Source organism: Chrysemys picta, chromosome 1 (genome assembly GCF_011386835.1).
Source record: "Chrysemys picta bellii isolate R12L10 chromosome 1, ASM1138683v2, whole genome shotgun sequence".
Lineage (NCBI taxonomy): Eukaryota > Metazoa > Chordata > Testudines > Emydidae > Chrysemys > Chrysemys picta.
In genome coordinates, this window is record NC_088791.1 from 87,785,194 (window position 1) to 87,812,061 (window position 26,868).

Consider the following 26,868-nt stretch of genomic DNA (forward strand, 5'->3'; position numbering starts at 1 on the left):
AGGGCAGAATTTGGCCCTCAGTGACATGCTAGGGATTAGTTTTAAAATTGACCCTTGTGCAATTTAAAATGGGCTGATCCCATTTGATATTTGAATATTCTCTTTAAAAAATCTTCTCTTCACCTGATTCATCCTAAAAGCTAAATTGCATCCTACTGTTAATGTAAATGTTCGAGGCCCTGATCCTGCCTCTGAGTGTATGGGCCTTATGTCCACAGAGTCCTTTTGAAGTCAGTGGCTTTATGTGAGTTCAAGGGTGCATTCACATGGATCCAATGGCAGCGTCAGGGCCTGAGCTTGTAACAGGTTCAGAATGGATGTGCTGACATAATTTTCTATTCTAGCACCAAAGTTTCACAGCCTTTATTGCAGCCTATGAAATCCCTGTTCACTTTGTATGGGTGAGTATGCGGATGCAAGATTAACAAATTAACCTTTTTTTAAATAATGTAGGATCAGCAAGTTTATACAGGACAAAGGTCAGAGTTCTGTACTCATCAGCCTCCTCCTCCCTTTCCTTCACCAGAGTAGCATTGTGCAGGTAGGTGTTAATTCTTTCAGTGAAACACATATATTTTCTTTAGTAAATGGGATTATTTTTATGATGCAGTTAAAAATCTAGTAATTACATGCGAGTTCTTGCAGTCATTCTTAACCATTTGAACCTGTGTAATAATAAAATCTATAGCATATTTCTAGAATGCAACTCTTGGTGCCATGTGCAAGACTACGATAACACCATGTTTGTCCCGGAAAGGCCTTCTGTTTAATCCCCCTTCTATTCCCCACACAGGCTAGTCCGTCATATTAAGCTGCCTTCCCCAACAGAATCCGTCTCGGTGGTTGTCTTGCAAGAGAAAACATAGCTGAGGTGGTTGTGCCCCCTCTTTTGCTAAGGGAAGATTTGCCAAAGTACTTCTGTGATTTCTAATGGTTTGACCATTCTCACCACTGAGATGTAGTTTATTTCCCAAGTAGCAGGAGCCCATGAAACACTCACACTTCTTATTGTGACAATATTAGAGCTGCTGTGATCCATCAGTTGCAGCCACTGAAGAGCAATATAAACACACACCTGAGTAGGTCTGACATTCCTTCAGGTATCCACCAATGGTGCATAAGTACATTGTGAGAGGAGAGATAAAGGTAACATAGTATTATACACAGGGTCCCGCTTGTTTGCTAAGCCTCATTTTTCAAAGCAAAACTCCATCCCCGGTGAATGAAGTTCACAGGCCATCCAGCTGCGGGCCCAAGTCATTAAATCAAGCTATGGATGCCTTTCTAAAGGGTGTGCTGGAGTTCAGTTAGAAATTATGGGCTTGATGTAGGAATTACTTGGTGAAATTCTATAGCCTGTGTTATACAGGAGGTCAGACTAGATTATCATAATAGTCCCTCTGGCCTGAAAATCTACAAATCTATAAGGAAATGTATAAAGTTGCGTTAGGAAGACAGTATAACTACATGCTGCTGTTTGACTAGCAGATTAACAAAGACTTCATTGCAAGGCTCTACTTGCCTTTCATTCGAGAAAGGATCCAAAAGAAATCACCATAGGCATGATTAGTCTTACCTGCTCACACTGTGTGATTAATAGCTAATTAAAACACAGTTATTTCTCCAAGTGCTTATAGGAAATCTGTAATGAGGGAATTGATTGTATGCTTCCAGTCACTAATTCTCATTTAATATTTGTAATGTGCATAAATCAAATCAAAAGCTTAAGATCACACTATGGCATGAGACACTTTTCAAGGAAACTAAATGATCTAACAACTGTCTCTTTCTTTCAGGATACAGAGATTGACATCCTGGTGACAGTGCAGAACTTGCTGCGGCATTGCTTAAACCCCACAAGCTTCCTTAAGCCTCTGGCAAAACTGTTTTCGGTTATCCAGAACAAATTATCTCGACAGACACTCTGTGTGGTTTTTCAGGTATTACATTTTTAAGTGCCTTTCTGTGATTTTCTTATCCTTCTAGTTCTGACAGATAAGGAACAATCATAAGCAAATTCATCTGCATTGTTCCATATAGACTTATAGATCTTTAAACCTACATCAAGTTATTTGGTATAATAAAAATAATTGTGCCTGACAGCTGTTTTGGCCTGCTGCATTCCGATTGATGTGCAAATCTATTTAGATCTATTGCATTTTAAACCAATCAAAGAGCACCTTATCTATAACGAATCCTCTACATGTATGAGCAAAGCTGGATTTTGACTGCTGAAGTAGATATTATTTTTACTCCCCCACCCCAGCTTGATAGGAATCACCCAAGCTGTTGTCCCTGGAATGGCACACATTACATTTGTTTTCAGCAGGAAATCTGAAAGATACCGCATAGATCCAGAAATTAGAAATGTGCACCTTTGATATCCGAGGAGGAGAGGCACTGGTGTTAAAATGACAAAATGTCAGTTACTCTCCTTCACACTCTCCTGTAATTTTTTAACCTACTTTCTAAAGGAGCCAAAATTAAGAGCCTGATTCTGCTCCAAATTATAGCAGGAAGAGACTCTAAGGTTCTAGTATTTGTTTGCTGCATATGATTTAACTAATTTTGGTTTTAACTTTGCTTTTTTTTTTTTAGACTTTATCTGATCTGGAAGGTGAATTGAAATACATTACTGAGGTAGTTAAGGTATGTACATTTTTTCGTTTACTTTTTTATTCAATGTTTGTGTGGAATCGTTTTTTAAAAATTCTTTTAAATTGATGATTTATTGTTCGTCTCTGTTAGTTGAATGCCTTTGATCAACGACATCTCGATGATATCAATTTTGATGTTCGCTTGTCAGCGTTCCAAGCAATCACTTCTCAGATCAAAGCAATGCAAAGAGTGGACATCAACTTTCTTATTCCAGTTATGCATAACTGTTTCTACACCATACAGGTTAGTGGAAAGTTTCTCCTCTTGTGTTAGCATAGGGTTTGTGTAATTAATGTTACTTTCCAGTTCTTTTGCTAGTTTTTGGTGCCAAGAAATAGCATCTGTAAAATGGTTTCCTTTTCACAAAAGCCAAGATTTGACTCTTCCCTAGCGATGTCCATGCTGCATTTTCTATGAATGTTCTGACAGGCAAGCACAGTGCAACAAGAGGAATACGAAGAGCCTAACCCTGGCCGAAGGTGCCTCTTCAGCACAGAGCCAAGGACCTCTGTGATGAGTCTGGGCTGCACAGCCACAGAGGCACACTGGGAATCTTGAAAAGCTGCTTTTCCCTCAGTGGCAGCTACGTGGGTCCCATTCTAACACTCAATGAAGTCCAATGAGAGTCTTTCCATTGAGTTCAACGGGCCATTGGATCTGGTCCATAGCTTCTCCTGGGAAGGGGATAGGAAGTTTTGTATAACTTCTGGATCCATGGTGGGCATCGTTATAATATTTCAAATGGTACCACCCAGTCTAGACTTGTGGAGAGTAGATGTTCTCTCTGAAACAGGTGTGTTGGGGTGGAGGAGGGGGAGAATGGTAATCAAGTTTTGAAGCTGTAGCTCATGGTGCAATATGGAGATTTAGTCATCCATTGTGGTGGTGTTTCTAGACTTATGTGATATGATCTTTTTACCATCTCAGTTAGGGGACATGTCTTTAAGTGACAGTGCCAGCCTGTGCTTGACCAGTATTATCCATCGAATAGCAGAAATCAGCCACACAGAAGATGAATACAAAGAAATAATCCAGCACACTCTCCTGCTGTCTTTGAGAAAAGGACTGAAGAACAAGACTGAGGTAAGCACTTGAGGTTATAATGATTATCCCCTGGTTATGCTGATGATTAGGGCCCTACCAAATTTATGGTCCATTTTGATCAATTTCATGGCCAGAGGGTTTTAAAATGGGCCAGTTTCACATTTTCAGCTGTTTACATCTGAAATTTCAGGGTGTTGTAACCCTGGGGGTCCCAACCCAAAAGGTACGTGGAGGTGGGTCTCATCTCCCTCCCCTCCCACCCCCAGCAGCCCTGCAAGGGAAGAACAAGACCTGTCCCTCCCCAGCCCAGCAGGGACTCGGAGCTTTGGAGCCCGCTGGCTGGGGCTCTTGCAGCAGCAGGGGGAGATTGGACCCACCTCCACAAGCTTCCTCCAGCTACAGGAACCTCCAGAGCTGCTGCCCAGCACTGGAGCTTCCTGCAGCAGTGGGTGGCACTCGGAGGTGGGTCTCATCGCCCTCCAAGAGCGGCTGTGCAAGGAAAGGACAAGTCTTGTTCCTCCCCAGCCCGGCAGGGACATGCAGTTAGGATCCCCCTGCTGGGGCGCTCCCAGCAACAAGGGAGAGATCAGATTTCACGAGGAAGGGCTTATGCCGTGAAATTGATAGGGTCGTGGTGCTGATATTAGAATCCATGAGACATTTGATTATCTTTATCATTGTAATGGCAATCAGGAGTGGTTTAATGCACAGAAAACTTATTCTTGGATTTAAATCTTAAAAAAATAAAAACAGCCCACCCTCTTTTCTGTATTTCCCCACATAGCTTAACTTTCCTCTAGGTAGCCCTTTGGGGCAGGGATTTTCTTTGTTTAGCTTTGTGCAGTGTACACAAAAATAATCTAAACTAAAATAATCTGTACTAAACAAATAATAAAAGACATGACTGTGTCAAACATGTTTATAAGTAGCATTGACGTGATTAGCTGTTCTACACCAGGGATTACTGCATTTCCTATCAACACTAACCTCTGGTCACTTGCTGTTTGTAGAGCATTCAACAAGACTATACTTCGTTACTTTCCTGCTTGATTCGAACTTTTCCAAAGCACCCAGAGTTTCAAGACTTGGTCCAGCTGACTGACTGTCATGATCCTGAGATGGATTTCTTTGAGAACATGAAACATATTCAGGTAAAACACAGTGTGCTCCTTTTCCATTGTAAAACATTAGCATTTACTCAAGAGTGAAATTTTCAAAACTGACTTAGGCTTATAAGACTCTTTGAAAGTAAATGGGACTTAGATTTGCAACTACTTCCGAAAATGGGACGGGGTGCCTTATTACTTCAGTGATTAATTATTTTTTTATCTCAACTCTCTTTTATAAATCTAAGTAAAGTTTGAATTTACATAAAATTGTTCATACTTTAGTTACAGTATCTTGTATTGTCTGTATTTATATTCTCCATCATTTGGCTGAAAGGAGTGATCTGTTCAGTATTCATTAGTAAAATGTCATAGATTCTAATGTTCTTATTTCTTAGCAGCCCCATGTAGGGCTTTGTCTTGCTTTGTCCCTTCTTAACCGTATGAATAAAACTAGCAAGGGTTTGTTGTACAAACACTATCCCTGTATGTTTGTATTGAATAAATTGATTAATAGTCTTTGAAAATATTTTAGCATGTAGGGCCTGACCTGGATGGGCATTGGATCAGGTCTTGAATTTCATAATCTCTGCTGCATCTCTTCTTCCTTTTTAAATACACCCATCTGAATGTTTCAATTTCCCCTTTGTGCTTAGAGTAAATATGTGACATACAGCATTCCTTTTCAGAGAGAGCATTTCTTACATCCCTAGCTACACGCTGCCTATGCTTTCTAAATTTCCTTTCTCACTTATAATTTCTCATCCACTTTTCCCCCATTATAATCAATTACCGTCTCCTGTCTGATGCCTTGAGGATACCGTAAGCCACTGTTTGTGATTTATTTACTGAATCGTGACACTTATAAAGGAGCAAAGCTAGAGAAGGTTCAGAGATGGGGGGGGGGGGCGGGGAGATGTGACCCTTCGATAGAAATGACACGTATTTATTTCATTGTGTTTAAGCTTTGGGCACTCTTACAATTGCTACATCAAAAATTATTAAACGCAAATGTTCTGTTGTTAAATGTTCATGAATTTGCCAATCTCTCCCAGATCCACAGAAGAGCTCGAGCCTTAAAGAAATTGGCGAAGCAGCTGACTGAAGACAAAATCGTACTGTCCTCCAAATCTTTGCAGAACTACATCATGCCTTATGCAACTACTACTATTTTTGATGAGAAAATGCTTAAAGTAGGTTTTTAACATAAAGCTAATTTAATACTAATGTATCCATCTTTGTCACAGTGTTCTACCTGCAGTGCTTGTCACCTTAAAAGGGTGACAGATGTGGAGTATTTTGCTTTTTAGATGACAGTACTGTGCCTCTTTCCATTGGTGAAGGAGGATTAAGAAGGCACAGATGTAGCTAGGATCCAGTCCTGTCAGATGCAAAGCACTTCCTGTGTCTGAGAGAATTTGGTCCCTTTATTACTTTCCATGCTGCTAATTTCCCATCATACAGATGATTCATTTATGAAGTGGCTTGGGTGGAAATTTTTCCCTCTGTCTCCAAAATTCCCAGAAGCTCCATTGCAGAGAGTTTGTCAGATTAGCTTCTCGAGGAGGCAGTATGCACCTGGTATGGAGTGTGTACAGAGAGAGATGGGTATGACATCAATAAAAAACTCAGATCCTCCAAAGTCAGCAGCGATTTTGTAATTGAAATAGACAGCTTGAAGCATGATGACATCTAGTCTGTCATTCTTGTTTAAAAGATTATTTCTTGTACAAAATATATGAAACAAAACTACTTTTAGGGCCAGGGTTACATCGTCTCACAACACTATGTCTGGTTGGTATTTAGAAAGCCAGAGATGGGTTTTTTGCTTGCTTGTTTGTTTTTTGTATGAAGAGCTGTTCTGTACTGCCTGACAGATTTCAATGTTTTGGAGATAAACAGGAAAGGATCCAGCAGGGAATCACAACAAGTAAATAGGATCTGTTCAATTTTTGTAATGTGAGAAATCCTTTTAGGCCTGGACGCTGAAAATGCTTACGTGTGTTTATCTTTACACAAGTGGTCCCATTGACTTTGATAGGATTACTCATGTGAGCAAAGTTTAATATGTGGATAAGTATTTGCAGGATTGGCACCTTAGAAATCGATTTCTTAGTCCATTCTGTGACTATTTGATTCATTTTCAGGGACTTGGGAAAATTTGAAAGAGTTAAAAAGAAATCCCCTATATACTGACTTTGTTTATTTTAGTCCTGTGTTTCATTGATTTAAATATGTTTATATCTTTATTTAAAATATATTAATAGTGATGATTTTTTTTGTTTGTGTTTTGGCAGCATGAAAATATGATAACTGCTTCAGTTGAAGTTGTAGGTGCTGTTTGCAGGCGTCTCTCTTGGTCAGCATATATGTACCATTTAAAACATTTCATACATGTTTTGCAAACTGGACAGATCAATCAAAAACTGGCTGTCAGGTACAGTAATGCTTGTTTTCAGTGCTCACTGTCATGCTACAAATAAAAGATTCAGCAAGTTAATGGATGGTTTTAGGATTTTAGTGTTGTCACTGTTTTGGGGGCAATTGCTCTCTGAGTTGGAGTTCTGTAATTGAAAATCAGTTGGAAAAAAAAATAATCCCAGAAAATGGTGACTTCAAGTTTTTTGGACCAACGATCAGTCTAAACACTCTTTTCCGTATATGAAAAGAACTGACCTTTTATTCAATCTGTTGTTTGACAGCTTGTTAGTGACTGTGCTAGAAGCTTTTCATTTTGACCATGAAACCCTTGAAAAGCAACTCGAGACTCTTCAGATTGAAGGTGAGTTTTCAGATTCCTAATGATGGAACCTCACATGCTAGTTGCTCAGTCTAGATGCTTAAAGTTTTCTATCGTTTTACACCTCAGGTTAGCTCCTTCGGGCTTTTAAGATGTACTAATTGGAAGGCCTGTTTTGACTAATCAACTCTTGGTCTATCTTCATAATTAGCACTGGTCCTGGGGCTTCCACAGACCAAAATAGCCTTGGCATAACTTAGACTGGGCTACGGGATGCTCTAACTTTCACTGGCTGGACCAGCCATCTTGCAGGGATTTCTTTGCTAGCCAAAGATTGGGTAGAGTGCTGTGTGCTCCACCCTGCCCCACTGCAGCTACAATGAAGGAACTTGTGTCTGTGGCATATTTACATTTGTGATGATCTGTTTAGTGACTTTGGGCTTTTCTGGAAGTGGTGTGGGGACATCTCACATGCTGCCTCCACGTGGTCTGTGATTTGATTTTGCCCGACAGATGCAGAGGCCATGGATGCTGAGGAAGCAGCAGAGAACGAAGCCATGGAATTGGAGCAGAGTGAGGAGGAGGAGGCTGAGGGAGAGAAAAGGAAGAACCTGCTGGAGGACAGTGAGAAGCAGAGGGATCCTGCACTGATTCAGCATGAACAGGCAGGCACCGGAGAATCTGAGGAGACCCAGAAAGCCACAAAATCCATGTCTTCCCTTCCCAGAAATAAGGAGGAACTGGAATGTCTGATTGAACACATTCAAGGAACAGTAACTGGCAGCATCTTGCCCAAATTACACAGGTGTCTTGCCGCAAAGGTGCGTGTTCAGCACTGAAAAGATGGTTTGTAAATGTACGTGGCTGTAAGTGACTCTTGTGCTAGTGCCAAGAGCCAGGCTGAAGGGTTCTATCCAGAGAACAGGTACAACATGTGCAGGAGAATTGCAAATTGCCTAGACTCGTGATTTCAACCCTGACCTGGAGAGAGGCCACCTCGAAGCATGAGAGGGAGCTCATTCTCCTTTGCATGTCATTGGGATTGCTGACAAGCCCTCCAATTCACCTCCGTTGTGCATTCACCTGCCTGCTATGAATGGGTTTGGAACCACTTATTTCATGCAGGCCTCTCAACGGCCCTCAGCTGATTATAAACACCCAGTTTAGTTTCAGTGTTACAGATGCAGAAAAAAGATGGTCCAGTGTTTAGGGTGCTCGCCAGAGACCTGGATTCAGTTCCCTGCTCTGTCAGACTTCTAGTATGGCCTTGGGAAAGTCACTTAGTTTCTCCATGCCTCAGGCCTGTAAAATGGGGATTCCCTGCCTCATGGGGGAGTTTGGAGGATCAGTATATTTCATACTGTGAGGTGCTTGGTAAAGGGCACTATATAGGAACCTAAGACAGATGGGTTTAGCTCAGTGGTTCTCAACGCGCAGCCCGTGGGCTGCATGCGACCCAATTAGCACACAGCTGCAGCCCTGCTGTGTGCTAAAGGCCACAGGGCCTACGAGGCTGGGGTCCGGGCTGCCCCGCTCGTATGGCAGGGTCTGGAGTCGCCAGGGTTGTCCTGCCCTTCCCTGTCCCGCATGGTGGGATCTGGGGCCGCCAGGGCTGCCCTGCCCCGCGTGGCGGGGTCTGGTGCTACTGGGTGCGGTGGTGGCCGGGGCTGCCCTGCCCTTCCCTGACCGCGCATCTGAGTCCGGGGCTGCCCTGCCTTGCTGCACGGTGGGGTCCGGGGCTGCCCTGCCACCCCGCCCTGCAGTGGGATTTGCTCCTGGACCCACTCTGTGGAGGGGTCTCTTCCCTGGGCAGGTGCTGGGCATAGGCGGCATGCGGTGGGGGTAGTTCTCAACCCGTAGCCCAGATAACACATTGTGGGCCGCATATGTGGCCCACAATGATAAGTAGGTTGAGAACCATTGGTTTAGCTAAGCACTACGTTCTATTGAAAAAACAGTTGTGATGTTTAACACTGAAGTATACAGTTGAAGTTCTCTAGTGTGTACTTGTACAGCATGTCAGCCTGCTCTTCATGGGGTTAAGAACTGGGTATTTGAAAAAGTTGTTCATTCGCGTCACCAGTGTAGTGTTAAAAGGGATTTGTGTCTGCCCCATGTTCCAGGTGAAAAGAGATGAGGAACACAAGCTTGTGAAATCCAAGGCTGTGAACGATGAAGAGGTGGTTCGGGTGCCGTTGGCGTTTGCCATGGTCAAGGTGATGCAGTCTCTCCCACAAGAGGTCATGGAAGCTAACCTGCCAAGGTACGGGGGCAAAGTTGCTCCTCAAATATCAGTTATTGCACTAAAAAGATTAAGGGCCAGATTTTTAAAAGCCTGCAGTTTTGCATCTGGCTAAAGCGAGGCTGGAGGAAAAAAGGGCCCTTAAAACACCTTGCAATTTTTTTTAGAAACATATGTTTTTGCAGTGTCTTTGGCTTTAATGTTGATGCCCTTTTGCCCTTGACTTTTTCCTTATATAGGGCCCAGCTACATGTGAAAAGTGCTTGATAAATCCTTAAGTAGTAATCAGAACTACGGGGTGAAGCGCCCAGAGGTTAAGAGGTGACAGAGCTGGGGTTAGAATCCGGACTCTCGGTCCTGTAATTTAACCACCTTTCCTCTCTGTACAATAGCACCATTTGAGGATGATACATTTGTGTATGATAAACACATGGTCTTAAGGCCATATATGAAAACAAGAGGGCCTCGGTGCCTGGTTTTGAGGGTAGCTCAACTATTCCCTATGTAACGCGATCAGAGAAAATCCATGAAATTGCCCTGGAAAGCAGCCAGGGAATTACTGTAGTGTTTGGTTCTGTGCTGGTTTGTGGCTGTGCTGAGCTGTTAATCTCTGGTTCCAGCATTCTTCTCAAAGTCTGCTCGCTTCTGAGGAACCGGGCGCAGGAAATCCGGGACATCGCACGGAACACCCTGACCAAAATAATGGAGGCTTTGGGAGCACGGTACCTGCAGTACATCTTAAGAGAGATGCAGTCGACTCTCGTCCATGGCTACCAGGTAATCCCATGGTTCTTCCTCTCATTCTCTATAGCTTTTTATAATTAAGAACATAAGAATGGCCATAGTGGGTCAGTCCAAAGGTCCATCTAGACCAGTATCCTGTCTTCCGACAGTGGCCAATGCCAGGTGCCCCAGAGGGAATGAACAGAACATGTAATCATCAAGTGATCCATCCCCTGTCGCCCATTCCCAGCTCCTGGCAAACAGAGGCTAGGGATACTGCGGCATGGTTTTGCTGGGAATAGACTTCAATGGGAAATTAGAACCAGGATTTACTTTGCTTTGTGCTGTGGAAAAATAACTTGGCATTAATTTGTAGTACAGTAGTGGCTGCGGGCCCCAACTGAGAATCAGTCCTCATTGTGCTAGGCACTATGCAGACATAAAGGCAGTCCTGAAAGATAGACAAGATAGGGAAAGGAAGTGATATTGTCCCCAATTTACAGAAGGGTTAAGGGTGAAATCCTGACCCAACTGAAGTTTTCCCCCTGACTTCAGTAGGGCCAGGATTTCACCCTCAATTACTTGCCCAAAGTCACACAGTGAGTGTGTGACAGAGCTGGGAGAATAGAAACCCAATTTCTTGAGTCCCAGTCCAGTGCCTTAACCACAAGGTCATTGTGCCTCTCACTGTAACCTATGATAAGAATGGCTTTTCAGATGAGCTGTCCTAGTGGAGAGATGCTCGCTTTCTGCTACTGGACTCTGGCAGATGAAAAGTGCTGGTCTTAGATGTGAGAAGAGAACAATCTCTAAGAGCTCTATCTGTGTATATAACTGTCTGCCCAGAACAGTGCTGGTATGGTTCCGGACATGCTGGTGTACCATTCCAGCTGTCTGAAATGTGCTGCTGGCCAAACAGGCATCTTGGGATATGCTGAAATGGGTAAAAAATACACATTTTGAAAAAAGTGACTCATTTTGAATTGAGTTGTGGGAGAGCGGGTAAATCCTTTCCAGCCGTGGGTTTTTGGACAGTTCTCAGTAGTTTTCCTGTTGAGAGTATTCGAGTATATTGTTTGAGAAATGTGAGAGCTCTGCTGTGGGAATCCTCAAGTCTGATTATTTCCAAAACAACAAAAATCCCAGCTTGGGAATGGTAAATGTAATGCTGATTGTTTGTCTCTAGGTCCATGTGCTGACGTTCACTGTGCACCTGTTACTGAAAGGCCTGACCAGCAGGCTTAGCCCTGGCGAGTTGGACACCTGCTTAGACATTATGATTGAGGTAGGAGTTAATTGCAGTGGAAGTCCAGACACTTGTCAAATGCCAAGGGAACGTGCTTGGATAAAGAGACGTGTTGCAAGAGATGACACTGGCAACCCCAGCCTTCTGAAAGGGGGATCTTTGACTTCAGTATACGTTGATTGTAAACTACAAAAATCCTGTTCTTAGCACAAGTAACTGGCTGTGTGTGTGGTGGGGGGAGAGGGGAGATAACTCTCCACGCATAGCTTGTGCTCTTCTACTGCAGAATCTATTCGTGATTCTGCTGTTCTCATTCGTTTCTCTCCACTGCATTTCAAAAGATTTTCAATCAGGAGCTGTTTGGGGATGTTGCTGAGGAAAAGGAAGTGAAGGGGATAGTCTCCAAGGTCATGGAGGCTCGCAGAAGCAAGAGTTACGATTCTTACGAAATTCTTGGCAAGTACGTAGGGAAGGACCAAGTGACGAAGCTCATTCTTCCGTTGAAAGAGGTAAGCACATCCATTAGGAGCCCTGCCTTTAACACTGAATGCGATCAAATGGGCCGCGTGAAAGGAAGAGCTCTGAGGGGATAAGATGGCATAGCTGCACAGGTGGGATCTGACTGTTCGTTTTTCCCTTGCTGGAAATCAGTATTCTTGCAGAGGATAAAATAGGGATTTACTATTTATATCTATAGCAAGAGGTAACTTACCTGTTCTTCTCCCCATCCTGTGCAAAGGAAGTATCCATTCTGGATGTTTTCTGCTCCACCTCTCAGATGTGATTTGCCTCTGATTACATTATTTATACCAGAGCTCATAAAGGCCCCGATCCTGCAAGCTCTTCTGCCTGGGTGGGAACCTGTGTGTGCATGGAACCCTGCTGAAGTCAGGGACTCCAGACATGGGGAAATACCCACCCATGCAGCACTCTAGTGACTTGAGTGGAGCTCTCCACATGAGTGGACCTCTGCCCATGTAGAACACTGTCAGGAATGGAGTCCCATACGCTCATAAGCTCTGAGGCCCCACTGTACTTTTAGATCCTTCATTTGCTGATTCATGTGGAGGTGGGTGGGGAGAATGTGAAGGGACTTCTCTGTCCTGGTGAGGCGGGTGGGCAGCAGGATTCTGCTTGTGCTGGAGGCAATTTGGATTGGCCGTTCTTGTAACTTCCTCCTGCTGCCCACAGAGAGCTGCCCTGCTGTGTTACAGCTTAACGTGACTCTTGTGCTGTCTAGGTTTTAGAGAGCACCATGAGCCTGAAAATATCCCGCAAGGTGCACGAAACATTACGTCGCATCATGTCAGGGTTGATCCTAAATCCGGAAATGAGCGCGGAATCCATTCTCGTGCTCAGCCACGGCCTGATCAGTGAAAATCTGCCCCTGCTAACGGAAAAAGCCAAGTAAGTTACAGAGAATGACTCAGTCCATATGCTATTGATTGGTCTTTGCTGTCTGAGAGTCCTGGTTTCTTGAGATTTTGCTCTTGGAGTGATTCTGTGAAATCTGAGAAGTGAACTGTTAGGAGACCTCCCTCCTCCAGTCTATGTTTAAGAAAGTTGAATTCAGACTGGAATAAGTGCAGAGAAGGGCTGCTAGGATGATCCGAGGAATGGAAAAACCTACCTTAGGAGAGGAGACTCAAAGAGCTTTGCTTGTTTTGCCTAACCAAACGAAGGCTGAGGGGAGATATGATTGCTGTCTATAAATACATCAGAGGGATAAATACCAGGGAGGGAGAGGAGTTATTTAAGATAAGCGCCAATGTGGACACAAGAACAAATGGCTATAAACTGGCCGTCAACAAGTTTAGGCTAGAAATTAGACAAACGTTTCTAACCCCCAGAGCAGTAAAGTTCTGGAACAGCCTTCCATGGGGAGCAGTGGGGGGCAAAAAACCTAGCTGGCTTCAAGACTGAGCTTGATAAGTTTTTTTTTTTTGTATGGAGTGTATGGATGATGAGACTGCCTACAATGGCTTGTAGCCGATCTGTGACTGGCATCCGCAAATCTCTAATGGCCAGTGATAGGACACTAGATGGGGAGGGCTCTGAGTTACTACAGAGAATTCTTTCCTAGGTATCTGCCTGGCGAGCCTTGCCCACATGCTCAGGGTCTAACTGATCACCATATTTGGGGTTGGGAAGGAATTTTCTCCCAAGTCAGATTGGCAGAGACCCTGGGGGTTTTCGCCTTCCTCTGCAGCATGGGGCAGGCTCACTTGCAGGTTTAAACTAGTGTAAATGGTCGATTCTCTGTAACTTGAAGTCTTTAAACCATGCTTTGTAGACTTCAGTAACTCAGCCAGAGGTGAGGGGTCTATTACGGGAGTGGCTGAGGTTCTGTGGCCTGCAACTTGCAGGAGGTCCGATTAAATGATCACGGTGGTTCCTTCTGGCCTTAAAGTCTAAGAGTTTCCCCAAACACATTAGGGTTTCTCCCTCATGCTCCTCACAGCCTTAAATTTACACTTCATCCCTGGTTTGGACAGATTATACTGAGCCTCTGAAAGCAGGGCTGCCAAAGTCTGAAGATGCCAGGGTTAGGAGATGGTAGATTCCCTCAGGAGTCTGTACTTGTATCCCGTGGGCTGCTCTCCTGTTGGAACAGTGTTTGATTTTGGTGGCTTCCCTAATTACGTTTTTGTTCCAGGTGTTTTAGTTTTCTCATTTTAGCTAGACGTTTCTCCAATACAGGGAAGGGCCGTTTATAAATGAGATGAAAGCTGCGATTATTGTGGATCAGGTGTGGAAATTGAAATGCCTTTCCATCTGGACAGTTTTTGAAAAGAAATTTTAAATTTGCATTGCGCTAACTGTTGGATTTTTGCCTGCTTAGGAGGGTGTTTACCAATGATAAACTTAAACGTGAGAAAACAGTAGAAATGTTACATGAAGCAAAACACACTTGTTAGTCTTCATAGAAGTAAAAATGCTCTTCAGTTTGTTCCATTGACTCTTTCACTGCCAGGACCTGAATGTGCTCCGTGCAGTGTCTGTTGTCAGCAGTAGAGGCAGTGAAATTCTCTCCACTGCCGGCAGTGAGTCTCCAGTTACATCAAAGTCTAAATGTACCTTTCGCCTCATGCAGAACAAAAGCCCCAGCTCCTCCAGATCCTCGTCTGCAACCAGAAAGCTGCCTGTTACTCCCACCAGTCCCAGCGCGAGGTGGGCAGAAAGCACCTGTTAGCAGCAAGACTAACATGCATATCTTGGTTGAATCAGGACTTAGGGTAAGGGTCTCCCCAGATGTGAAACAAGTGCTGTGAGGTCAATTGTTCTCCTTTCCTTAAAAAAAAAAAAAAATATGAAATATTCCCTCTGTTCCTGTCTGGTATTAATGACAATCCCTGATCCTGGGCGTCTGGCTGCCCATAGTAACTTCAGGGCGGGGCTTCTAGGGTGTTGCTAAGAGCACTTCATTTGTTAAAGACTTAACGTGCTGTTGCATGGTTTCTACTGTGTCTTGAAATTGTGTTTTGGGATTTTTTTTACCCCTTTGAGTTACGTGATAATGTCCTCGTCCTCTCTTTGTGACTAATGAAAAATGTATTTTCAACACTGTAGCTACTGCACATGAGCCTGAAGAGATCCAAAATAAATTCCTCAGATGAGCATGTTTTAGAAATGTTGGATCCTTTTGTTCAGCTGCTTATAGACTGTCTGCAATCCACGGATGTTAAGGTAGGGGGTCTAAGCTCAATATACCACTTGCCTCTTCTACCCAGCTCCATTGCAGAATACAGGCTAACCATGGATTCCAAAGACTTCCCTTCATTGTCCTTGAACTATAAAGCATAGTTTTCAAACCTGATTTCTTAGCTGTTAAGGTAAATAGTTGGGGGTCTGATATCTTGGGAGGTTTGTAATCCAGGTGATATTGAATGTTTTGCCTCTGAATTGCTGGTTGAAACATGGCCAAAGTCAGCAGTGAGAGGTTCTTACCATGCAGGTGCTGCTAGACAGCTGTGAAATACATGGCTGCTCTTGATCTGGTTCTAGCAATTGTCACTGTCCCCATCATAACTAGCCTCCTTGTTGGGAATCTCAGCAGAGTCCAAGGATCGAGTGGGCCTAGAAACAGAACCTGCCCAGTTGCTCCTAGAGGAGAGGTCCCTTCAGGTCCAAGTTGAAGGGCAGTGTAGGGAGCTGACACGGTCTCTGCACACCTTGTGCTGTGGCTGTTCTGCAGATCGGGCCGTCCGCGTCTAGTGGTATTACTATAACACCTTTGCGACTGTAGTTCACTTACAATAATAATATTAAAAGGGAAACTCTAAATTTTTCTTCCCCTGTAGAGAAAAGGTAACAAGATCCCTCTGTGAAACTTTTCCTTTCGTTTCCTTTTCTTCTCCCTCCCCTTCTTTGTTCCTGTTCAGATTGTAGAAGAGAAACTACCTAGGAGCAGAACCTGCTCTTGATGGTGCTGCAGTGGCGCTCTTCTGCCTGTGGGACAGCCGCACTCAGTACTGGCTTACCCGGCCCTGGGAGGGAGCCTCCCGAAGTTTTCTTGAGCTGCCTTGGGCCCACCCTAATTGGCTAAACTTGGGTTCTTTGGGCTTTCCCTAACTCCTTAGCTTGATTTCTCCCCTCTCACTACCAGCCACTCTGTTCCCTTTGCAGTGCATAGGTATAAAATCCTGGATTCCCAGTGCCAAGGGATCAACCTGCATCCCTTTCCTTCACCTGAATGCACTGCTGACTGAGTAATGTAGTCTGACAAAAACCTTATGCGGTGCTTCATAACTGGCTTAATCTCGCTAAGTGCTGGGCATGCCTATCTCACTAAATCCATGGGATTCGAGGGCACTCAGCACCTCTCACAGGATCAGGCCCAATAGGACATTTAAAGCTTCAGAAGCAGAATGGTCTCGTAGCAAAGTACCAACGTTTTGTGCTCGGTAGCAGGGAGGTTCTAAGCGAGATGAGAGCCATGAGGTTCTCGTGTGTATGCCAACGTGCGGGGCAGACATCAGGTTAATTGTTGCCTTCTCGCCAGTCACCAGCCAGCCCAGCAGTACTGTATACAAGTGAGCAAAGTGGCCACATAAACCCCTCCCTCTGCAGATTTTGGTGTGTTCAGGAATGCAGCGTCTGACCTGGGCACTCTTTTCACCACAACAGAAGGCACCTGAGACACTGGCTCTGGTGGCTTGACTAATTTGGCAACAAACACTGGGGCCAAGATTTTCATGTGACTGGTGATTTTTGGGAGACAAAAATGGGAGTCCTTAACGGAGCCTGGTTTTCAGAAAATGCTGAGCACCCACCCTCTGAAAATCAGACCCTTTAGAGGTGTCTCAAGCTAGGCACCAGAAATCAGTAGCCCCATCTGAAAATCTTGGCCATAGATTGGTGTGTGTGTGTGTATTACCTTTCCCATCAGGTTGACTAGCCATTTCTATTTCTCGTAAAAGGTTTGGGAAAGCTTATCTTCCATGTTAATTCCAGCTGTAGATAGTCACCCGAGCCTGCTAGTAATTATAGAGTGGGGAGGGGGGGGGGGAATGCTCTTTAAATCCTGTTAATCCCACATGCTGTTCTTTGGCTCCTATTCCCAGGTGATCACTGGCGCTCTGCAGTCTTTGGTGTGGATTTTAAAGTTCCCTTTGCCTTCTATTGAAAAGAATACAGAGCAACTAACCAAGCAGCTTTTCCTGCTGCTGAAGGACTTTGCCAAGCCAGGAGCAGCCAAGGGCCAGAACTTCCATTTGGTGGTGAACTGTTTCAAAGTAAGCGGAGTCAAATAGAATAGTTCATAGGTGACTCATGGGGAAGGAAGGGTCGAATGCTCCCCACCCCCGCAACAGCCAGCCCGGGCAGGGGAGTGGAAGGGGTGGGGCCAGATCTGGAAGAGATGAGGTGGGGCCAGAGCCTCTTCCAGCCACACTGCCTGAGATGCTGCCCGGTGCAGCGTGGTGGCTGACTGTGACTGGGAGAGCAGCAGGTTGTCCCCTGCCCAGGCTCAGCTTTCAGGGACAGAGGCCGAGGTAGTCAGAACCTCCTCCTGGCATGCTCAGAGTCTGCTTCTGGGCACGGAGCGGGCTGCTGCTTCACCCCTCCCCAGCAAGGCCCTTGCTGCTACGCGCAGAGCTTGGTGAGTGGGCTCCAGTTTGCTCAGCTGCTGTCCCCCGAAGCCAGGCCTGGGCGGTAGGCAGACAGCTGCTGCTGCTGCTGCAGCCAGGCATTCTCCCAGGCAGCTGTTGGGCTGCACCAGGCAGTATCCAGGAGTGGCTCGGTCCTGCTCTCTTCCTGGGTCTTCTTGCTGCCAGGAAGAGCAGCCAAACGTGCCCAAGGGGGGAAGGGGAACCGGCGCAGTGGGAGGACAGAGACATCTCCTCCCTCCCCCCAGGTAACATGGGCTGGGGAGAGCGTGAGGGGCCCAGCTGGGTGGGGAGGAGACACATAGGGAGGTCCTGTGTCCTCTTTAGGTGGTGGAATCAGGAAAGTCCAGCTATAGATCCCTCAACCCGGCAGTGTGTGCCTGCACGGAACCTCTTATGCCCGTCTGCATGATTTAGGACGCTAGGGAGGGAAAGAAATTGTCTTGCTGTTGCTGTTTTCACTGAAAACCTAGTAAAAGTCACCTGAGTGAACACAGGTCTCTGTCAAGTATCAGAGGGGTAGCCGTGTTAGTCTGAATCTGTAAAAAGCAATAGAGGGTCCTGTGGCACCTTTGAGACTAACAGAAGTACTGGGAGCATAAGCTTGCATCTGAAGAAGTGAGGTTCTGACCCACGAAAGCTTATGCTCCCAGTACTTCTGTTAGTCTCAAAGGTGCCACAGGACCCTCTGTTGCTTTTTACAGGTCTCTGTGTTAGCAAAGTGTTTTACAGAAGCATGTTTGTTGGACACTTTTGTTTCACTGACAGTTTTTTTGTTACCATTGTCTCACTTGATAGATGTCACTTCTGTTTGAGCAGTTGGTTTGCTTTTAAATTAAATGGGTTTAAAAAAACAGCAGCTGAAATGAGGTTAGGAAAACAGGTCAATTAATAGCAATAATAATAATAGCTTTATTTTGTGTAGTGTCCTTCTGACAGATATATATCCAAAATGCTTTATCAAATTATGGTTACCTTATCCTGGGGGTAGTTGCAGGATAAATAACGCTAAATAGAAGTGTGGCAGGATTTTTTTCTCAATGTGAGGTTTCAGAGTAGCAGCCGTGTTAGTCTGTATCCGCAAAAAGAAGAACAATTTCTCAATGTGGTTCCCATTCCACAAACCTTTTTGTTCCCGTGAATAGCCCCATTGGATTCAGGGGCCGATGTTTTGTTGAATGTGTTGGCATATATTTGGTCTCCAACCTTGGTTACGCTTTTTGTCTCGAATTTGCCAGCTGTAAACATGCTAATGTTTGCTTTCTATGGGAAGAAGCCTAGCTGTATGCTCCAGGGTTAAAATTTGTGTATTACAACACCAGTGCTGTCCACTGAATCAGGCTTCTGACAGATTTTAGATTTTTAGGAAGAGTGTGGGTTGCTGAATATAGCAGTTATTGATTTTATCACAGTATGGAAGTGCAAGTTGATCTGCTGGAACATGCCGTTCTAGTCATGTTACAATATCTAATTTTAATTTGCAGTGTGTAACTAGACTTGTGAGGAACACAAACAGTCACATAACAGAGAAACAGCTCCAAGTGTTGCTAGGATATGCTGAAGAAGATATCTATGATTCCTCGCGTCAAGCTACTGCCTTCGGCCTTTTAAAGGTATTACTAAAGAGCATGTGTCTGGTTTACAATTTCCGAATTGTAGAAATGAAAGTGCTTATATTTTCTACCTGTTACTACAAATCAGGTGAAAGATTACAGAATGTCTGTTAAAGGTGTCCTTGCTATAAAGAAGGCCATGAAGCTTTTCTGCTTGACCTTAACATTAGAAGTTCAGGTTCTTTCAAGGTTACACCAATCTACAATGACCGGAGAACTAGTGAAATGATGAGATCACAGGAGTTGTTAGAGTAACAGTAGAGCAATCTGGAGTTTAAAACTGTTTCTTGGAGTTGTTTTGTTACCACATTTAACTTCAAAGACTAATGAATGTTTTGGATAAGTGATGCCTGTGTTAAAGACTTGTCAATTCCCGCCCCTTCAACTGAGCTGTGAGAGCTCACCATGAACATGCTGCAGGTTCTCCAGCAAAAGCAGACCTGACTTTGCAGGCCACCTCCTTTAAAAGGAGTTACTCTACCAATAAAGACATTCAAAGGCAGATGTTAAAATAACACCAAAGTTTGTTTTGTGGTGCTGTTGTATCTGACAATGCGCAAGCAGAATGAGAATGACTCGGGTTGTACTTTTACATGTTTTTCTAAGGCTATTTTATCCAGAAAGCTGATTGTTCCTGAAATCGATGCCGTCATGCAGAAGGTTGCCAAGTTTGCCATCACAGGCCAGAGTGAGCCAGTGCGAGTCCAGTGCAGGCAGGTTAGTAGAAGGTGGTTTCTTTCCTTAAGCTCTGTGCTCTATTTTAGTAAAACCCTGTTAACAGAATCTTTTATTAACGACTATAAGCATGTTTAACAGCCCAGCTTCTAGCACGCAACCCAAAACTGGCCTCATGTCTTAGGAGATGCCGGACTGGATCAGACCTCAAGTCCATCTAGTCCAGTATCCTGTCTCAGATAGTGGTCAGTACCAGATGCTTCAGAGGAAGATCATAGAATCATAGAATCATAGATTATAGGACTGGAAGGGACCTCGAGAGGTCATCGAGTCCAGTCCCCTGCCCGCATGGCAGGACCAAATACTGTCTAGACCATCCCTGATAGACATTTATCTAACCTACTCTTAAATATCTCCAGAGACGGAGATTCCACAACCTCCCTAGGCAATTTATTCCAGTGTTTAACCACCCTGACAGTTAGGAACTTTTTCCTAATGTCCAACCTAGACCTCCCTTGCTGCAGTTTAAACCCATTGTTTCTGGTTCTATCCTTAGAGGCTAAGGTGAACAAGTTCTCTCCCTCCTCCTCATGACACCCTTTTAGATACCTGTAAACTGCTATCATGTCCCCTCTCAGTCTTCTCTTCTCCAAACTAAACAAACCCAGTTCTTTCAGCCTTCCTTCATAGGTCATGTTCTCAAGACCTTTAATCATTCTTGTTGCTCTTCTTTGGACCCTTTCCAATTTCTCCACATCTTTTTTAAAATGCGGCGCCCAGAACTGGACACAATACTCCAGCTGAGGCCTAACCAGAGCAGAGTAGAGCGGAAGAATGACTTCTCATGTCTTGCTCACAACACACCTGTTAATGCATCCCAGAATCATGTTTGCTTTTTTTGCAACAGCATCACACTGTTGACTCATAAGATTCAAGTGAAGAGGATCCTATGAACATAGTTCCAAAGGTTAATTACCTTTACTGTTAAAAAAGGATGCCTTAGCCTTAGTTTAAGTTTATATGGGTGGTGTTGTAAAGGTCGCAGTAGGCATCAGACACATCACATTACAGAAAATAAATAAAAATATCCAAGTGGTCAGCCTGGATGCAAATTATTTCTTAAGAAAACATTTTCATTTCTTGAGAGCCCAATAAAGTAGGGCAAACCCACATCATCCCAGGTGGCAAATTTCTTTGCTGTGTCTTCTTGATGCTCCAGTGATTTCAAAAGGGTTCATGTGCAGAGGATGGTGGTTTTTTTTTAATTCTATTTTCAGCCCCACAATCTGGAACCATGTTCCCCTGATAATGATTGCCATCCAATTCTACCTCTTAAATAGTACCCCTTCCTTTTCCAAACACAACTTGGAAACCCTTCCAGATACTGCAGAGAGCCAACCAGTTTGATCTCTGAGAGGAAGTAGATTCACCTTGCACTTTAAGATATTTATCCCTTCTTCCCTCTGTAACTCAGGTCCTAATTCAGCAAAGCATTGAAGGATGTATGGTCTTTAAGCATGTTAGAAATAACGTCCTGGGACTGTTCTTGTGCTTCAGGTTAAGCACATAATTGGGCGTTTAGCTGAGTCAGGGCTGTAATGCTGTTCCTTATCAGACAGTAAATATCCTAAATGTGAGAGGGAGTTCAGAGAAGGGAAACAAGAATAACTGAGAGATTGGGCTTCTTTACCATAGAAAGGAGATGAATAAGAGGGGACAAGTATATAAAATAATGAATGGCTTAGAGAAGGTAGGTTGGAAGCTTCTGCTCTTCCTATCTCATACAACTAGAAAAAGGGGGCATGCAGCAAAATTAAATGTGGGATATTCTAAAGGAAATACTTTTCATACAACATGTAATGAGACTGTGGAACTCTCTGCCACATGAAGTCATCAAGGCTGAGAAATAAGAGATTCAAAAAGGGACTCAACATTTATAGCGATAGCAAGACTATCTAGAGTTATAAACAGATATTGCTAACAAAAAAAGTTGTAAGAGATCTTAAACATCCTGCTCAGCACTTAAACTGATCTTGAACTATTTGCGATCAAGAGGAGACTTAATGGTGGAGGGGGCAGATTATCCTATATTTGCCTGCTGCAGGATGTCTTTACATCAAGACTGGATGAGTTTCTACAAGTTCTGCTCTAGCTGATATAGGAATTACTGTGGGAAATTCTAAGGCCTGTGTTGTGAAGGTGGTGAGGCTAGATGTTCACAATGGTCCCTTCTGAGTCTGTTACTATATATGGGGCAGATTTATAATGGAAGCAGCTGATGATTTTAGCATTAGGGACCATATTAAAATGAGCTTTAGTTTAATATTTAGAGAACTTATGTTGAGGTTTGTTGAGCCTGTCATTTTAAACAGAGACATCATAAATTCATAAGTGCTAGCTACATAGTCATTGCCAAAACTAAAGGCTTGTCTACGTTGTGGGGACCATAGCAGCGTAGCTATGCCATTATAACCCCACAATGTAGACACATCCTACAGCAGTGGAAGGGGTTCCATTGCTCTAGGAACTCCACCTCCCAGAGCGACAGTAGCTAGGTTGACTGAAGCATTCTTCCAGTGACTTACTGCATCTACAGGGGGGGGGGGGGGTTAGGTTGGCCTAGCAACACATTCAGAGGTGTGGATTTTTCACACCACTGGGGGCCTTAGCTATGTTGACTTTAAGTTATTAAGGGGCTAATTTTGTAAGGTGCTGAGTGCCTGTAACTCCCATCCAAGTCAATGGACATTGAGACAGCTTGGCCCTTTGCAAGATAAGGCTTTACGTACACATGAAAGGGAGGTGTGTATCTTGTTCATAATTTGTTGCAAAAAGCTTTGCTCTCACCATTACATTTTCACAAGCTGATCCCATTGTTTCTGGTAATTCTTCCTTCTCTATTTTTTCAGATTTACCTGAAATACATTCTCGACTATCCCCTTGGTGACAAGCTGAAACCCAATTTGGAGTTCATATTTGCTCAGCTCAAGTGAGTTTGTAATCCTTGTTGTGTGCGTGGCTTTTCAAAAAGAGCAGTGTTCAAAATCCTTTCTCGTGCAAGTGTTCCATTGATCCCAGTGGCGCTGCTCACGAGAATAAGGGTATGCAGGGTCTGCACCATATTTTCCTAGCTGTAAAAGTAAAATGTTCACTTTGTTAGAAGCAAATGAAAGAACATTTATGGCAAATAGATACTGCACCTATCCATCTTTTCTTAATTTCTGTACTGTTTTTGCCTGTTGCTGTTATATAACCAAAATATGGCTTTAATTGTTTGCTGTTAATGGTTAGTCAGCTGCACTGCCGACTTGCGTACACACCACTGTCATCCGCACTGTGACAGTGAATTACAGAGCACACCAGAGTGTTGTGTGGTAACGTAGCTCTCTTCATCGGATTATGTTAACACAGACTTAGGTACCTTTTAGTTTGCGTCAGCAGCATCTGCCTAGGGCAGTTACAACACATTCTGGTGCATTCTGCAAATATCCCTATATAATTTACTCACAGTGCCAGTTGCATATTCCAATACCTGCCATGCTGACTCGGTGGCGTTGGGGGGGTAGAGCCAACAGACTGCCCATTCCTGTCCCTGTACATGTGCTCTGGGAGGTGGAGTAAGTGGTCACCATAGTTGCTTACTCCTAATGCCAAGACCCAAGTCCCAGATAGCCTGCACTGGGGTGCAAGGGAGGTTTTTGTCCCCCCTCCCTCCATTGCATGGGTAGGTAACATAAATCATTCTAACCCCAACTAGTTTATTTTTTGTAAGATTCCATTCATCTTTCCACTTGGGCAGTGGTCCTTTGGGCCAGGATGTGCATGCAGTCTCCATTGACACTGCATTCATCAGTGGGTCCTCTTGTGTACTGTGAATTCTGCCGATAGAACCCATAACATGGAGGGCTGAATCCTGCTATCCTATCCCACTCAGAAGTATCTTACTCCTCCAGTAGTCTGTGGGGTGCCAGAGGAGAAAGGTACTTCTGTAGGTGAGTAAGGCTGGCCCTTAGTTATCACAGTTCAAATGTGTTAGTCTTTTGTTAAGCAAGTTGAGCACATTGTTTGTCTCCACTACGGAACAGGCATTGATTATAAAGATCTGTTTGTTCTAAGATCCTCGGTGCATATATTTGGAGAAACCCAAAATGTTTACAGTTTTCTGAATTTCTTGCAATTTTGGAAGATACTAACCCACTCCATCTTGTTAATTATTTTCTTTCAGTTATGACTATGAGACTGGAAGAGAGTCTGCTTTGGAGATGATTGCTTACCTCTTTGAAATGTTCCCTCAGGTAACATGTCTTAGTTTCAATCATCAAATAATCAGTGCTTTTCAGTTATATCCAGTAACTTGATTTGCAGATTTATTAGAACTGGATGCACTTGGCTGTTCACATCCTCTCCTATCACAAACGTATGGCACAGTTCTCAGAGCATTAGTGTTGGTTTTGCTCTAAAAAGTGACAGTTGAAATGACAGACTGGAGTTTCACGCGGATTGTCTTTCCATGGTTCCATGTCAGATTTGCTTATTTTACAAGCAAAATGGTGTTGCTGCATGCGCTAGAACCTGTTTAAACCAACTTGGAGACGTTTGAGTTAGAGAAATGCTAAAAAACCAGAAATGAAACACCGCAGGATTGGGGAGTGCATTCAGATGCAGTCACTGTATAATGGAGTAGCAGTAGCTGTTCCATAGTTAAGGTGGAAGTAGCCTTCTATGAGCTTCCTTTTCCCTTCAACTTTGGGGAACATTTTCCAGAAATGTTAGGAAAAAAGTCAGCATTGGAATTTTAAAGCTAGGTTGTTTCAAGAATTTCCCTGTTCTTTAGATTTTCTTAACTTTTTTTGGACTTCCCATCTCTAAACTGATTTGGCCAACAATCTCCAGATTTGTGTCTTGGCTTTTCTGGGGAGAGATTGTGCTTTTAGTGGGGGGGGACTCACGACGAGGTCTAAAGAACTGGTCTCAGGTCTGTACAGAGCAAACATTTATGCAGATGGGCAGGAGGGGAAATGGGAAGAAAGAGACCATCATGCATAATGAGATGTGAATTTCCGTCTATCGCAGTGGTGCCCAAGCTTTTCCTAACACGCCCCATTTTACCAATAATGGAATCTGTCCACAACCCCCTTCCATTACTGCACAGTTGGCTCAGCAAAGGAACTTGGGCTGAAGGCGGAGCTGGGGGCAGAACTAGGGATGGGGGAGGAGCTAGCCTGGGGGCAGAGAAGGAATGAGGGCAGAGCTGGGCTGGGGACAGGACGGGGTGGAGTGAAGCTGCAGCTGGAGTCAGAACTGATCTGGGGGCAGAGTGGGGCTGGGTGGTGCTCCCTCCCCACTCCCCATGAGGGTTGGCCTGGGCCCCGCTGTGCCTGCCTCCTCCCCCGAATGTTCCTCTGCACCCCTCTAGGTTTGGGGACCACAGTTTGGGCACCACTGATCTGTTGTATGTAGATTGCTCCCATTCCAACAATGTCCAAGCACCTCACAATCTTTACTATATTTATCACCCCAACATCCCTGTGAGGTAGGGATTAAATAGGGAAGCAAAGCACGAAGCCAAGGTTGCATGAGAAGTCTGTGGCAGACCAGCAGGTACAGGTCTCCGAAGTCCAAACCTTATGCGCCAACAACTGGATCACCCGTCCTCTGTCTGGCTTCCTCTGTTTGGGCCCAGAGTTGGGTCTCGGGAATCCTCCTGTTTGCATGTGGGGTAAAATAAAACCTCTTTTTTTTTTCTTTTTTTTTTTAAATGCGGAAAGCCTTCTGGAGATTGCCAAGTGATTGATTGATTTGTTTCCTTTCAGGGATTACTTCATCAATACTGCGGGCTGTTCTTTGTCCCTCTCTGTATGATGATGGTAAATGATGACTCTGCCAAGTGCAAGAAAATGGCAGCCATGGCAAACAAATCTCTGCTCATTAAAGTAAACTCTGCAAACCGAGATCTGATGTTCTCACTAGTCACCACGTGGTTTAACAGCGAGAAGGTATTGTTCGTTTCAGTGCACCCCAGCTCTTTTCATTGGGAGAATGGAATTGGAACAAATCAGGGGGTTATAAATGTTTAATCTCGGCGGGTAGGTGGTGTGTTTAGTTAAACTTGTGTGGTGGTGCAGGGATGAGATTGTGGAGCATACCAGTCCTAGAGTCGCAGCTTCTTAAAACTCCACTGTCCTGCACAGTCCTCCCTTGCAAGGAGAGGAAGAAGCTATGTAGATTCATTCTTGAATAGGTCCAGCAAAAGTGGCTGCTGTAGCTAAGGTTATAAAACAATTTCCATTAGAGCCTGCCTTGTTTTACATGCTTATGGTTTTCTGAAAGTTCACCATTTGGGTTGAACAATTCTCCTTGTTCAGTGTTTGTCCAAAGCTAAATGTTTTGGTGGTGAAATTTGAGCAAAATCCCTTTGAACTTGAGCTTAGTAACTGGCTGATGGTGCTATTTTTGTTCATCTGCTGCTTAGTCCATCCTCTCTATTACTGGGATCTAGCAGATTTAAGACCTTTTGGGTCCAGTCCTGATTTGAGTGGTTCTGTTGACTTTTTGAATAGGCAAAGTGTGTCTCCATTTGAGCTCTCTCATCTACAATATGCTAACCAAAAAAATGGTCTGAAACTATGGGCAACTTTGTGTGGTGCTTCAAAACCCTGTAGTTTTGGAAACTTGCTAAAAATTAGCATTCTTGAAAGTTCAGCTTTATGATGT

At 44.0% G+C, this 26,868-nt stretch overlaps 1 protein-coding gene across 1 annotated transcript in view; it reads left to right on the forward strand.

The window, feature by feature from the left end:
• Positions 1 to 26,868, forward strand: part of UTP20 (UTP20 small subunit processome component) — an 84,931-nt gene that overhangs the window by 49,720 nt on the left and 8,343 nt on the right. The window contains exons 32-54 of the mRNA XM_065561380.1: positions 454 to 541; positions 1,797 to 1,940; positions 2,599 to 2,649; positions 2,749 to 2,901; positions 3,586 to 3,741; positions 4,713 to 4,853; positions 5,864 to 6,001; positions 7,106 to 7,245; positions 7,511 to 7,590; positions 8,062 to 8,369; positions 9,672 to 9,811; positions 10,411 to 10,567; positions 11,700 to 11,798; positions 12,101 to 12,268; positions 13,000 to 13,166; positions 14,854 to 14,995; positions 15,330 to 15,446; positions 17,324 to 17,494; positions 19,351 to 19,479; positions 20,086 to 20,196; positions 23,064 to 23,143; positions 24,380 to 24,449; positions 25,968 to 26,150. Of these exons, the coding sequence (XP_065417452.1) occupies positions 454 to 541; positions 1,797 to 1,940; positions 2,599 to 2,649; positions 2,749 to 2,901; positions 3,586 to 3,741; positions 4,713 to 4,853; positions 5,864 to 6,001; positions 7,106 to 7,245; positions 7,511 to 7,590; positions 8,062 to 8,369; positions 9,672 to 9,811; positions 10,411 to 10,567; positions 11,700 to 11,798; positions 12,101 to 12,268; positions 13,000 to 13,166; positions 14,854 to 14,995; positions 15,330 to 15,446; positions 17,324 to 17,494; positions 19,351 to 19,479; positions 20,086 to 20,196; positions 23,064 to 23,143; positions 24,380 to 24,449; positions 25,968 to 26,150 (3,133 nt within the window). The remainder of the gene's footprint in view (positions 1 to 453; positions 542 to 1,796; positions 1,941 to 2,598; positions 2,650 to 2,748; positions 2,902 to 3,585; positions 3,742 to 4,712; positions 4,854 to 5,863; positions 6,002 to 7,105; positions 7,246 to 7,510; positions 7,591 to 8,061; positions 8,370 to 9,671; positions 9,812 to 10,410; positions 10,568 to 11,699; positions 11,799 to 12,100; positions 12,269 to 12,999; positions 13,167 to 14,853; positions 14,996 to 15,329; positions 15,447 to 17,323; positions 17,495 to 19,350; positions 19,480 to 20,085; positions 20,197 to 23,063; positions 23,144 to 24,379; positions 24,450 to 25,967; positions 26,151 to 26,868) is intronic.